Source organism: Lutjanus erythropterus, chromosome 15 (genome assembly GCF_056507025.1).
Source record: "Lutjanus erythropterus isolate fLutEry1 chromosome 15, fLutEry1.hap2, whole genome shotgun sequence".
NCBI classification, from domain to species: Eukaryota; Metazoa; Chordata; class Actinopteri; order Lutjaniformes; family Lutjanidae; genus Lutjanus; species Lutjanus erythropterus.
The window spans coordinates 4,598,075-4,611,705 of NC_139331.1; the positions used below are offsets into that span (position 1 = coordinate 4,598,075).

At 43.2% G+C, this 13,631-nt stretch overlaps 1 protein-coding gene across 1 annotated transcript in view; it reads left to right on the forward strand.

The window, feature by feature from the left end:
* mdn1 (midasin AAA ATPase 1) overlaps positions 1 to 13,631 on the forward strand; it is a 64,986-nt gene that overhangs the window by 47,104 nt on the left and 4,251 nt on the right. Inside the window, exons 71-96 of the mRNA XM_084737492.1 lie at positions 159 to 268; positions 396 to 469; positions 1,068 to 1,257; positions 1,458 to 1,602; positions 1,824 to 1,970; positions 2,072 to 2,198; positions 2,583 to 2,688; positions 2,836 to 2,951; positions 4,059 to 4,469; positions 4,681 to 4,907; positions 5,008 to 5,145; positions 6,285 to 6,484; positions 6,634 to 6,795; positions 6,937 to 7,074; positions 7,481 to 7,616; positions 8,660 to 8,829; positions 9,016 to 9,147; positions 9,272 to 9,413; positions 10,077 to 10,396; positions 10,490 to 10,636; positions 11,345 to 11,446; positions 11,534 to 11,732; positions 11,830 to 12,003; positions 12,114 to 12,271; positions 12,506 to 12,595; positions 13,502 to 13,617. Coding sequence (XP_084593618.1) covers positions 159 to 268; positions 396 to 469; positions 1,068 to 1,257; positions 1,458 to 1,602; positions 1,824 to 1,970; positions 2,072 to 2,198; positions 2,583 to 2,688; positions 2,836 to 2,951; positions 4,059 to 4,469; positions 4,681 to 4,907; positions 5,008 to 5,145; positions 6,285 to 6,484; positions 6,634 to 6,795; positions 6,937 to 7,074; positions 7,481 to 7,616; positions 8,660 to 8,829; positions 9,016 to 9,147; positions 9,272 to 9,413; positions 10,077 to 10,396; positions 10,490 to 10,636; positions 11,345 to 11,446; positions 11,534 to 11,732; positions 11,830 to 12,003; positions 12,114 to 12,271; positions 12,506 to 12,595; positions 13,502 to 13,617 — 4,177 coding nt within the window. The remainder of the gene's footprint in view (positions 1 to 158; positions 269 to 395; positions 470 to 1,067; positions 1,258 to 1,457; positions 1,603 to 1,823; positions 1,971 to 2,071; positions 2,199 to 2,582; positions 2,689 to 2,835; positions 2,952 to 4,058; positions 4,470 to 4,680; positions 4,908 to 5,007; positions 5,146 to 6,284; positions 6,485 to 6,633; positions 6,796 to 6,936; positions 7,075 to 7,480; positions 7,617 to 8,659; positions 8,830 to 9,015; positions 9,148 to 9,271; positions 9,414 to 10,076; positions 10,397 to 10,489; positions 10,637 to 11,344; positions 11,447 to 11,533; positions 11,733 to 11,829; positions 12,004 to 12,113; positions 12,272 to 12,505; positions 12,596 to 13,501; positions 13,618 to 13,631) is intronic.

The following is a 13,631-nucleotide window of genomic DNA, read 5'->3' on the forward strand; positions in this document are numbered from 1 at the left end:
AGTAGTGTGAAATGTGTGTGGAAATGACCATCTCATCATTATCGTTTGAGAACACATTTGACCTCTGAACTGGTAGAAACGAGGCTCAATCTCGTGTTTGTTGCTGTTTGCCTTTGACGGAGAGACAGCACCATGTTAACTCTTTCCTTCTTTCACAGAGTCACTGTCCAGTCTTTTGTGGAACCTTCACAAATACTACAGTCAGTTCTCTGAGGGCATCCAGACCAGGATCAGTCAGCTCAGACAGCCCATCGAGAAGGAGCTCAAGGTTTACATCAGTGTTCTTTTTTAATGCATTAAAATCAAACCTTAAAAACCTTGTAAGCATACGTATCTTTATAATTCACTCCATGCAAATTCTGAAGCTCCACTGTGATGTGATCTGTTGTTCTCAGGACTTCGTCAAGATCTCCAAGTGGAACGATGTGAGTTTCTGGTCCATCAAACAGTCGGTGGAGAAGACCCACCGGTAAGATATCACTGGGACCTGATTCTTTAGGACTTTGGTGTCCTGTAGGGCTGTTACTAATGATATTTTCATAATCCAGTGGTTCCCAAACTGTGGGGTGCAGAAGACAAGGGGAGAAATAAAGAGTGAAACAAAGTTGAATGAATATGATCAATGTACAGGAAATAAACAAACAGGTTTGCTGTTTCTATCCTGCTGACTGGATTAATCTGTTGATAATATTCTCAATAAATAGATTAGTTGTTTAGTCCAATAAATTTCAGAAAAAGGTAAAAAATGTTGACCAGTGTTTCCCAAACCTCAAAATGACGTCCTCAAATGTCTGGTTTTGTCCACAACTTGAAGAAGTTCAGTTTACTGTCAGAAAAGAGGAAAGAAACCAGATAGTATTCACATTTAAGAAGCTGGAAACAGAGATTTTTTTTTTTTTTTTCATTTAAAAATTACTCAAAATGATTAATCGATTATCACAATAGATGTAGATTTATTTAAGAATCGATTAATCGTTGCAGCTCTAGTGCCCTGCTCTGAGACTCTATGACAGGACACATGGCTGTCCTAACACCAGCATCACTCTGCCTGTGTTCTTCTCTCTCAGGACTCTCTTCAAGTTTGTCAAGAAGTTTGAGGAGGCTCTGACCGGTCCCAGCGTTCCTGCTCTGGTGGAACAGGGGAGCAGCGCCAGCCTGGACAGTGTGGACACCAACCCAGAGGAGACACCCGTCCATCGGGTTCACCAGGCGCTGAAGAGCTCCCTGCCTGGGAAGGGCCGAGATCTGCAGGCACAGGTCTCACAGAAAGCACACACTGTTTTTATTACTACTCATGGGTTCAAATAGAGACGAACCAATAATGAGTTTTTGCAACAGATGCAGATATTATGGAGTAATAAAATATTAGTATGTTTCATTATGTTCATATCATTCATGTAATAAGATAAAGTCATACGATGTATGATCATAAACAAGGAATGATATGTGTGTTTCAGAATGAGGAGCCAGATGAAGGAGTCGAGGCTTCGTCTCTACAGGGTCGTCTGCCTGTTCTGACCAGGAAGATGAAGAAGATGTGCGTGCAGCTGCTGAAGAAGAACCCAGTGCCTGAGCTGGCTGAAGACTTGGACTGCTTCACTGGTACTAAACACACCTGTAGACAGTAAAACCAAAGTCTGATGGGCAGATTCACATGATGTTTACTGAGTGCATTCATGGGATACACATTTTTAATTTGAATGAATGGCGTTTCCTTTGGCGCCACCCTCAGGATCATCACAAAGCTGCTTCCTCATTGTTGCATTGCTGCCAGCCCCTCAGTGTTAATGGAGCATCCTTTTGTTTTGTTTTTTCCTTTTCAGGCGAGGTGATCAGCAACCTGCGGGACCTGCAGAGCCTCACCATCGACACGACAGCGGAGAAGGAGAAGCAGAAGGCTGAGGTGAAGCACATCCTGCAGCAGAAGCAGAGAGCTCTGTCTGACCTGTTCAAGATGCTCACAGAGATAGGTGAGTTCTTCTCTCTGATTCACAGATGTCAAGTAGTCATTTATGCCACAGGCAGAAAAATCAGGTTCCCCAACCTCTTTGTATTTCATGGTCCCATTCAGGTCTGTCGTACCGTAAAGGCCTGACGTGGAACAGGACAGCCGATCCAGAGAAAACCCTCTGTATGCAGCCTCTGGAGATGAACACCGCTCTTTCTGCTGTCAGGAACCAGGAGCAGACTGAGAGCATGTAAATACAGCCTGTTCATGTGTGCACCAACAGATGAGGGCCATTTATTTTGGTGAAGAAAGCAGGGTTACACTGCCACCTGCTGGAGATCTCCATATACTATGAAGCAGTCAAACTGATGTAGTACTGCTACGCTGTTACACAGCTGCTGTAACAAAAAAAAACAATCAGGGACATTAGGGATGTCCTGATTGAAGTCCCTAAATGGCCACTGTTCACTGTTGACTTACATCGTCTCACTTTTTAGTCTCACTTATTTTCATGTGTGTTTAATTTGATGTAGTGTCTTGTTAATTTTACTAAAAATCTTATGTAGTGAACAACTGTAGAATATGTCTTCTGTGCTCTCTGAAAGCAGTTTTCTGTGTCCTCTGGATGTTGTAGGTTGTTTACAGAGCTGCTGACAGCGTGGGATGGATGTCAGAAGTACTTCTACCGTTCGTGGGCGAGGAGAACAGCCCTGCAGACCGCTCTGCAGCACGCCGCCAAGGTCAGACCCCACAAATTGACTGTCTGCTGGTCCACAGTGTTACACAACTGGTAGCATTTAGCACTCTTACAGCTCTCTGTCTGAAAGTTGTGATGGTGAAGGCCGGGGATCCTCAGCTTGTTGTCTGTGTGTGTTGTCTGGTTTTAGGAGCTGGGTCTGGGGAACATCGAGCGCTGCAGAGGTTTCTCCTCCCACCTTTTCAAGCTGCTCCTCAAACAGAGACAACGTCTGGCTAAGCTCACTGAGCAGTGGGTCCATCTCAGGTCAGTCTGCTGCCACACCACCATGTTTATGACACAGTGTGGAACACATGAACAAACGTTAGGTCAGTGCTTGTATTTCCATCTTCACTACAAAGAACAATGTCCTCTACAGTGTAATGTTTGGCGTTGAAGTCCAGCACCTTTGTTAGAAAAATATTATCTGTAGAGGGAGATGTTTAAATCAATTTTCATGAGTAGATAATGGACAAATCAATTTAACTTCTGACCTCCTGCAAGTAAATCCATATACATTATCAGGAACTAAGAACTAGAAGTCAATATTATAAATTGTGTCTCGGACTCAAAAAAATCAAGGGAAAACCCTCAATACATAAATGTGTATACCCAATCTAAAGAAAAGGAAAAGTGATCGATCTGTAAATGAAGAAACATCGACAGCATTACTGAGATCATATGCAATTAGTTTTAAGATGACAAAACAAAACATCTTGGATTTGTGAGATAGAAGATTTTAATGTGTGTATATATAGTAATATCATTTACATATAGTTATGCATAACAATCAGAAAAAAGAGTGGTTAATAAAAATAGAGAAAAGAATTGAATTGAAGAATTGAAAAGAAGTAGAATCTTGACGCACAACTGTCAGTGTTTTCTGTTGTGAAGATATGAGTTTATCCATAGAAATGCATGTGGAAAAATAAATTAAGTTGAAATTAGGGCTGTGCAATTAATCATGATTGCAATAAAATCGCAATATGACCAAGTGCAAAATCAGAATCGTAGGACCAGAACCAAATCGTGGTATTTTGAAAAAGAAAAAATGTGTGAGAAAACATCATTATAATGAGGCACTGCCAGGCTGCAAAGGTGACCTGGCCTCAAAATCTTGTACTCTAGATGAAAGAAAGCACATTTGTTTGGTTCAGACCTCAATAAATATCACATCATCATGATTTTAATAGTTTTTTTTCAGTGAAAATGAAAATTGTAATGTAAAACTGATCATTTCCACTATTGCATATCACAATTGAAATTTCAGTCAGAATAATCATGACTTTTTTACCAAATCGTGCAGCCCTAGTTGAAATGATTCACACTGTTTTGTTTATTACTGTACTGACCCATTGTCTTTTCTTGTCTCAGGAGGCTAACAGACAGCGTACAGGACATCAAGTCCCACCTGCAGACTCACAGTGAGGACCCAGGCTGCACCCTCCCTCCCCAGGCGTCTCTCCAGGGTTGGGTGAGCAGAGGCCAAGCTCTGGCCGCCCAGTGCTCCACCCTCCTGCAGCAGCTGGTTTGGCTGCATCAGTGCTGCCCAGAGGACCTCCAGCAGAAGGAGGAGACGAGCAGCTGCAGCAGGCAGCACACCCTGAGGTGTCCATCCCCACTGGCAGCACAGCGCCAACCCCCTGGATGTCTCATGAGGAGGGGTGACGCCGCCTGGTGCCAGTTAAACCAGCACCTGAACGCCATGTTGAAGCAGACTCAGAGCCTGAAGGTGGAGCTGGACAGTGTGGCACAGCAGACCTCTGACAGAGTCCTCCACACATGGTAAAACACTGGAGAGTAAACTGGCAACTATTGTGGACTAAATAAGACATTTTTCAACATTTTACGATATTGCATTGACCAAACAACTAATCTTTTATTCAAGAAAATGATCAAAAGATAATGAAAATATCTGTTAGTCCCAACCCTAAATGGGATGTATCAGTGAGAAAAAAGAAACGGTCCAAACAACAATTGTTACCATTTTCCACAGGAGCCATTTTGTCACCTGCTGTTCAGCCTTCGACCAGCTGGGAGCTGTAGCGGCTCAGATGCCCAGCATGGAGCAGCTCTTCACCCCGGCTGTGAGTGTCGGCAGCACAGACAGTCAGCCGGCCATCAGCCAGAGCCTGCAGTACATCAGAGGACAGGTGGAGGCCAACATCACAGAGTTCACCACCTGGAAGACTCAGCTGCTGTCCCTGGGACACCAGAACTCAGGTGAATGCACCGACCAGTGAGCCGAACACTCGTATCACATCAACAGGCAGGCTGCTGGCTGACACGAAGACAAACTAATGGTCCCTGTTTCCCCCCTCAGATCACCAGGCTGCCTTCTGCACCGACTTCTCTGCTGACATGGAGACGAACATCAACACGGTGCTGTGTGCTGTGCAGACGCTCGTGAAGAGAAGTGAGAGAGAGCAACAAGGAGAGCAGCAAGGAGACGTCAAGAGAGGTGAGAACGATGCATTCAAATGCTCTCTGCAGAGCTGGTGTTCAGAAAGGTGAACAAGCTGTTTTTTATATATATATATATGAGGTTTTATTGTGCAGCAGAAATATTGATTCTGGTACACAAAATATATGTCTTATTTTGAGGGCAAAGGGAAACAAAAATGATGGATGAATGGAATTAGTATTTTTGTTGTGATTAAGACCCTATTAGTTTAACTGTAGACTACTTAATAAGTTTTAAGGCTTAATATTTATAAAATTTAAGTCATTTTAAGACTCTTTAAAGAACTGCAATAAGACTATCAAACATTAAAACATGACTGAAGTATTGACTAAGTTTTTTCAACTGTTGATTTAACAATTGAGTTGTTAATTTAGACATTCTTGTGGAGATCAGCTGTACAAACGCCATCAAAATCATCATCATCTCCTCAGCAAAATAAAAAAAAAAAGCCAGAACTTGCCTCTCATTTGTGCTGCTGTCCTTCACAAGACTGTTAATAAATTCTTCAATCTTCAGGTCACAGTGTTGTGTGACATTTGCTCATATCTTCTCTGCTCCTCTCCCCCCGTCACTGAGTGTTGTAGCACCATGACAAAGAAGCAGAACCTCCTCTTGTGTGCCTTCTAATTCCCGATTGGCTCAGTTATAAGCTTATAGGGCCGAGATAGAGAGAAATGTGACTTTGCAGATAAAACATTTTTGTTTTAAAAGTAAAGATAAAATTGCACATAACTTAAAAAAACAAAAAAAAATCACATAATGTTAATAAGTGGTCAGGGAATAAGAATATGCAAAAGTAACAGTTTTGGACATACAAGATTTCCAACCGACAGCAGTGATTTGCAAAGTTAATTTTTCCTAAATGTCCGACACCTGCGTTGTGCTTCACGTTACCACCACCTGTAGATCAGTGGATGGTGTGGAATCATTGGCTTGTCTATGTATGATGTCATCTAGCTGTTTTTATCTGACTGGTCAGTTTGATAAAAACAAAAACTTCACAGGGAGCCTTTAAGGTGTCGACAGCTTACTGTAGATGAAAAAGGTGAACAAATCTTCCCAAAAGCTTGTATATCAGAATGCCATGTCAGCATTAGCATTAAAGTTTATCTGTGTGATGCTGTGTGATGTTTCAGAGGCTGCTGAAGAGGAGAAGGAGGAGGATGAAGAGTCAGTGGAGGACCTGCTGAAGCCCGGTCACCTGACTCGACTCCTGGAAGAGGAGCTGGCGGCTGAGGTGGACGCTCTGTGTGTGGAGGATGTTAGTGTCGGGCTGGAGAGGCTGCTGAGCCGCCTGAGGACACACAGAGACTCCTGTCAGCCACCGCAGCTCCAGGTACCAACAGTCAACAATCACAACAGGCGAATGAGATCTGTGGCTTTAAAACTCACAAAGACCCACACATGTATTGAACTTTTTGTTGTATTGTACCATCATGCAGTGCCGTTAACGTCTGACCACATTTTTATTGTGTGTGCGTTCAGGAGGTGAACAGGGCGTGCAGGATGCTGGTGCGTCTGGAGCCTCTGCTGGGGATTTACTCTGACCTGGTGCGCTACTACCTGTGTGTGTCACTGGGAGTTCATAGGTGCACCGGCAAACTGCTGTCTGTGCTGGCCAGCATCTTCACTGAGCTCGCTCAGAAGGTACAGACACATCAACAAGTTACTCAGGCTCATAAACAAAGACATTAGGTCATGAAGTTGAACTAAGAGCAGTGACTAATTGACTGTTGTGCTCTTCCTCCTCCTCCTCCTCCTCCTCCTCCTCCTCCTCCTCCTCCTCAGGGTTTCTGCCTGCCTCAGGAGCTGATGGCGGGTGGAGATGGAGAAGGAGCAACAGAGTTTCACGATTACGAGGGTGGCGGTATAGGAGAAGGCGAAGGCACCAAAGACGTCAGTGACAAGATCGAGAACGAAGATCAGGTACAACACAATAATCATTACTTAAGGTCACTTACTAGATTTTTTTTCAACAGCTTTTCATGGCCTCATCAGCTGGTTTTGTTCAACCAAACTCCATTAGCAGCTGAAGGCTGTGAGATGTGGTTTAAAACTCTGGGAAACTGTACTACAACATGTATATCAGCCAGATTTAAATAATATATTATATATAATATAATATGTAAATATATAACATGTCGCACTAAAACATGTAGTGACAATGTCAAAAGAAATGTACCCTACAGCTGGGTTAAAAAAGTTTTGTTATTAATGATTTGAATATTTTTATGAATAATTACCTGAAACAGTTTAAGGAGCCTATCAGATGTATAAGTTGGATCATGTGACTGATATTTCTCACAAAGCTGTCCATGCATTCTTCTTCCAGGTGGAGGACAGTTTCCAGGAGGGTCAGGAAAAAGAAGAGCAGCAGGATAAAGGCAACATCAAGGCAGAGGACAACGCTATCGAGATGTCAGAGGACTTTGACGGCCAAATGCATGATGGGGATGAAAATGAAGCAGGTAACTTGAACATATTCTCAGCAGCATTCTAATGATGTAATTTAGTCTCATGTACATATCAGTAAGCATATAGAAAGTCATAGAAATTAAACTTTAAAGTTTTTTAATCTAAATTTTTAATGTTGTCATTTAATTTTTTATACTCCAGATATTGGGTTTGAATTGGGCAAGATTATGCTCGGACATTTATTATGAAAATGAAAAAAACACATCAGTTGTCCCACCAAACCGAACCTGCTTCATCTGCCTCTTTAAGTCTGAGCCAACTCCACGACAGGAACTCGAGCTCCTCTGACAAAAACAGTCATTTTATTTCACAGAACGCAGGAGTTGCTGGTTTGTCACTGCCTGTTTGGATCCAAACTAGTGTGTTAAAACACCAGTCACACATTAACACAAACAAACCAACAGATCGAGGCAGCAGTAGACCAGGAACTCCTGTGTTCTGAGAGGTAAAATTACAGATTTTGTTTAAGTCTGGTGGATTTGAAGAGAGGATAGTTGGTGGCTTCAGTTTCCCATCAGAAAAGTCTGTGTGACAGCGAGGTAAAGTGGTGAAAATATTCTAAATATAGTATAAAATTAAACTGAGGGGGGGTTTTGTATTTTTTATAATACATTTTGCTGCTGACCCTTTCCACAGCAGTACTTATAATCATTTCTACTATTTCAAGCTAAATTTCCAGAGGCTTTAAAACATAACGTTTATCTAACTTGGTAGTATACAACTCATGCTTTATATTTGTATAGTATACATTTGAATAATCAGTTTGTTACACAATAATAAGCCCATGTCACAGAGGATCTCCACTCCACTGTGACTCAGTGTGGATGAATATTTTATTAATACACGTTTTAAACAGCCAATTAGACAACTTCTGTTGTGACTAGTCACTGAACTGTTATAGCAGTGACATGGTCAGCAGATCCCAGAAGTCTTGTTAGTGCAGGTGTCCTTTGGTAGAACATTAAACCCTCAAATACCTTGTGAATTTCAGTAGAGCTGCAGCTGAGTGATGATGATTATTCTGTGCCTCCTGCAGGTTCAGATGATGAGTCGTCTAAAGAGGATGAGGAGGAGCTGGATAAAAAGATGGGCGACCTGGGGGAAGGACAGACGGACACTCTGGATGAGAGGATGTGGGGAGACGATGAGGATGATGACGAGGATGGAAGTGACAAAGAGGAAGAGTCTGGGCAGGGCATGGATCAGGTACACACCACAAAATGACCTCAAAGCTTATGAAACACATGCAGAGCAGCCGTTTACATGTATTAAAAACATGGCCATCAGATATGTCAAGGTGTTGTTGTGAAGTGAACCACTATTTAAACCAGTTTGCTGTCACCTTTGTCATCGTGGCCTAATTTTCTGTCAACTGCAACTGGATCCTCTCAGGGTGAGTCAGAGCTGGTCGCTAAAGATGACAACCTCGACGCTGCAGATCCCAACAAAGACAAGAAGAACCAGGACAAAGATGAACAGATGGACGAGGAGGAGAAAGAGAAAATCCATGAACAAGGAGATGAGGTGAGCTCTGAGTGAAGAGGTGAAGAAATTCACACAGGCACTGAGCAGAAGAGGTCGAATCAGACATTTCACACATCTCGTTTCTGATTTTGTTCTTTCTGATCTGTGATCCTGTTGCTTTCAGAGGGAGTTTGACGAGAATGAAGTGGACCCGTACCACGGTCAGCAGGACAAGAGACCTGAGCCTGAGGCCATGGATCTCCCCGAGGATCTCAACCTGGACCAGAACGAAGAGGCCGGAGACGATGGAGAGGGCGAAGGGGATGGTGAGACCTACTGCTACAGAAACACAAACAAAAAACAACTCAACTTGTTGACCATTTTTGCTAACAGTTTTCTGGGATAATGCTGATCTTATTGTTCTTTAAATGGTAAAAAGTATGAGTTTTATATCCATTTAGAACAATTTGCAGAGGACACAGCTGTTCTTGTCCTGTAACAAATGCCTGCTGAAGATACTCAAAATATATATAATATACAAAGTAGATAATGGTAGCCCCAAGACTGAACATTGTGGGACCGCTGTGTGGTCTTGCAGTGCCTCTGTTGGATTGCGTGGATTCTGCCTGTGAGTGCCTGTCAAGTGCATGTTCAGAAAAAAACAATAGCTATAAGACATTCAGTTACAGTATTGTGATCAATGGAGTTGAAGGCCTTGTGTAGACAGATGTTGAATTTAAACAATGTCAGAAAATTGTGAAAAACATCAATCACTGTTTCCCAAAGCTCAAGATGATGTCCTCAAATTTCTTGCTTTGCCAGAAAATATTCACATTTATGAAGCTGGAGAATTTTGTCTTTGTTTCTTAAAAAATGTGTCAGACCAATTAATCATATCAGACTGTTGGATCTCTATTAAATTTAACTGTAAAGTCCATTCTCCTGTTTAAACCAGCTCAGTGAATTCTTGTGGCTTTTTCCCACCTCAGAGGAGAATCCACTCGACATCGATGAGAAAACTGCAGCCCTGGATGAAAAGGAGGATGGACAGAAAGATGGAGACGAGGAAGAGGGAGGAGCAGAAGAGATGGAGGAGGATCAGCCAGACCAACCAGGAGAGGAGAATGGTCAGGAGCCCAAGACCGAAGAGCAGCAACAGGAGGAGGAGGAGGAGGGAGGAGGAGAGAAAACAGAAGGAGACGAAGAGTCTGCTGAGAAAGATGAAGAGGAGGAGAAAGAGGAGAGAGGACAGGAGGCAGGAAAAGATGAAGATCTGTCTGTTCCAGAAGACAAAGGAGAAAAACCAAAGGTGAGAATGTCAAACAACTACTGCAGTAACCGTGTGATGAACACACACGTGGTTTTGTTGTTGTGTCACTGTTGGGATTTGTGATGCTTACAGGAAGAGGAGGGTGAGGATGAAGAGCAGCCAGAGTCAGCAGAGAGGAAGGAGCACGACACAGACGGTCAGACCGGAGAGCAGAACGTTCAGAGTGACACGGCTGTGGAGCTGGCTGGAGAGGCTTCAGAGAGAGACCAGGCTAAAGAGGTACACTACAGCACCACTGTGACTCAGACATTCATTAACTCTGACTCAGCACTTCTTTACACTGTGGGCTGCGTTCAGGACCTGGTTTAAGGCCTGCAAAATAACTAGCATGCAGGAATACAGACATGGGTGACAAGTTTAAGCATATAAATACATTTAATATTAATTGCTGTGTTTATCAGTAGTTTATAAATGTAGATGACATGAGACCACATTTCTCATTTGGGTCTCGTGCTGAAAAGGTTTGGGAACCCCTGATCAAAAGGAAATAAAGAGTTTAAAAAAATATAAACATTAATATAAGGGGAGTCAAACTCATGCTGGAGGCAGTGTGGTAAACAAGTGTTGATCATTTGGACTTGAATTTTATCTGCAAGAGATGGATGAAGAAGAATATTTGGAACTGAAATGGATTTAGAAATATTTGGACTTTCACACAGAAATGACTGCAGGCCTCCTGAGACATAATTACATTTGTCAATAAATGAAATTGTAAAGTATCTAACCTTTACCTACAGACTACCATATGAAAAATATGTACAGTAAAACATTGGAAAAAAAGTCACTATATACTGTACATCTATGTAAATGTGACACATCACACTGAAATGTCCTGTAGAGTTATTGTGTTGGCCCTGTCATTGATTTAAAAAAATGCCCCCTAAAGAATATAAAATCTAAAATATTTCCTTGTTTCTGGTTTGTCAGGAGCATGGGAGTGGAGCCGCTGATGCCAGCCAATCAGAGGGCCACCAGTCGAAGCTGACAGCGAGAATGGCTGCACAGACACAGACTCAGAAACAGACTCAGGTATGAAAATCTGCATTCTGATGAATCTCTAATCCTACCTCTCCTTGTGTTTTTAAACCATCTCACCACTGTACTGTCCTGTTCCAGAGCTTCAAGAGGAAACCCGGTCAGGCCGACAACGAGCGATCGACCGGTGACTACAACGAGCGCGTGAATAAGCGTCTGCGCACGGTGGACAGCAGCAAGGATCGCACTGAGGACAGCAGAAAGAGTGACGCCCAGCAGGAGTCAGACCTGTACGAACACATCAAACAGGGAGAGACGTCGTACGACACACAGACATACGGTCAGTGATCTGTCCAGTGACCGTCCTGTGTTTGTTCTGCAACAACACCAGCAGAGGTTTGAAGTGGATAATCGGATGTCATATTTTCTGTTTCCAGATGTTGCCAGCGCAGACCAGCAGAAAGCAGCAGGACCTCAGCAGGACCAGGACGAAGATCAGAACGATGAGGATGTTGCCATGGAAACGAAGAACCAGGAAGAGGAGCTTCAGGCCGCTGAGGTCCAGGAGCTGAAACCTGAGAAGCTGGACTCCACCAAGGCCTCGCAAACAGGTGACATACTCACCTCACCCTGCTGATCAGGACTCAGTAACCCTGATTAAACAGACAGTCTGTGTCTCTGTGAAACCTGCACGTCCCCTGACTTCTTCTTCCTCGTGCAGGTGTAGACAGTGGAGAGATGGAGGTGCAGCAGCAGGGAGAAGGGGACGAAGAGGAAAGATGGAAGGACCGACAAAATCTCAGAGATGAAGAGCGAGCAGAGAGAAGCTCAGAATCCACAATCCACACAGTTCCTGATCTGCTGCTGGACACCATGCAGGTAGAGAATCACTAGAACAAACGTCCTCTTCTAATGACCTCTCAGGTCTCAGGACTGTTCTTTTGTTTTTTGTTTAGCTGCTGCTGTGTCTAACTACATTAGAGAATCCTTAAATTGCATTTAGTCATCAAAGTCAGGCTTTAAAGCTGTGTGTGTGTGTTTGTGTGTTTGTGTGTTTGTGTGTGTGTGTGTGTGTGTGTGTGTGTGTGTGTGTGTGTGTGTGTGTGTTTGCAGAAAGTTGAGAGAGACCCAGAAGAGATCAGGAGGGAGATGGAGCAACAGCTGGAGGCCTGGCACAAACTGGCTCCAGGAACACAAGAGGAGGTGAGTCTGAACCTGAAATTCTGCTCCAAATGACTCCTGTTCCACTGTTTACACTGAAAAGGGACTGAAAACATTAAAATTATAAATGGGAGACAGATTAAAATGGAAAAAAGTGTCCTACCAAGGACACCTTACAATCCCATTTTAAAAACAAGCAAGACAAAAGAATTAGCAATGGGTTGTGGGCAGAATATACAATATACAACATCCAAAAAAAAAAAAAGATGTGTATCATAGTCAATATTGCAAATGTCTTGTGGGAAAGAGTTCCAGAGGCAGGGGGCAGAGCAGCTCAAGGCTCTGGTTCCCGTGGTAGACAAGCGGGCAGATGGTGTGGTGAGTTGGATAGCAGGAGAGGATCTGACAGAACGTGAAGGAATGTGAATATGAAGGAGTTTAGACAAATACAACGGGCCTAAGTTATGAAGGGCCTTATGAAGGATGAGAAGCAGAATCTGGAAGTAGATGCGGTGTTTGACAGGGAGCCAGTGAAGCTGCTGGAGGACAGGAGTGATGTGCTCTGTAAAGGGAGTTTGAGTAATTTGTGTGGGAGACCAGAGAGGATGGAATTGCAGTAATCAAGATGGGATTTAATGAGGGTGTGAACAAGAACGGCAGCGCTGGGAGGTGAGAGTGACAGGCGAAGACGTTTGATATTGCGAATATGAAAGTATGCAGAGCGAGTAACATGATTAATGTGTGCTTCAAAGGAGACTGCCAACAAGGATTGCCTCAGTTTTATTACTGTTGAGTTTGTATTTTAATTTGTATTTATTTGCGGTAAGCCTTTAAGGAACTCTAAAATGTGAATTCTTATTTGTAGTAGCATGAGCCATATCAAGGGCCTGATTTTTAGTTTTGATCGCACAAATCCATGGTTTATAATGTGTGATTAATGTGTTGCAGGAGAGTGCAGCAGCCTCCATGTGGCACCAGTACCAGAGTCTGACCTCAGCTCTGTCCCAGCAGCTGTGTGAGCAGCTCCGCCTCATCCTGGAGCCCACGCAGGCCGCCAAACTGAAGTCAGCGCCAACAC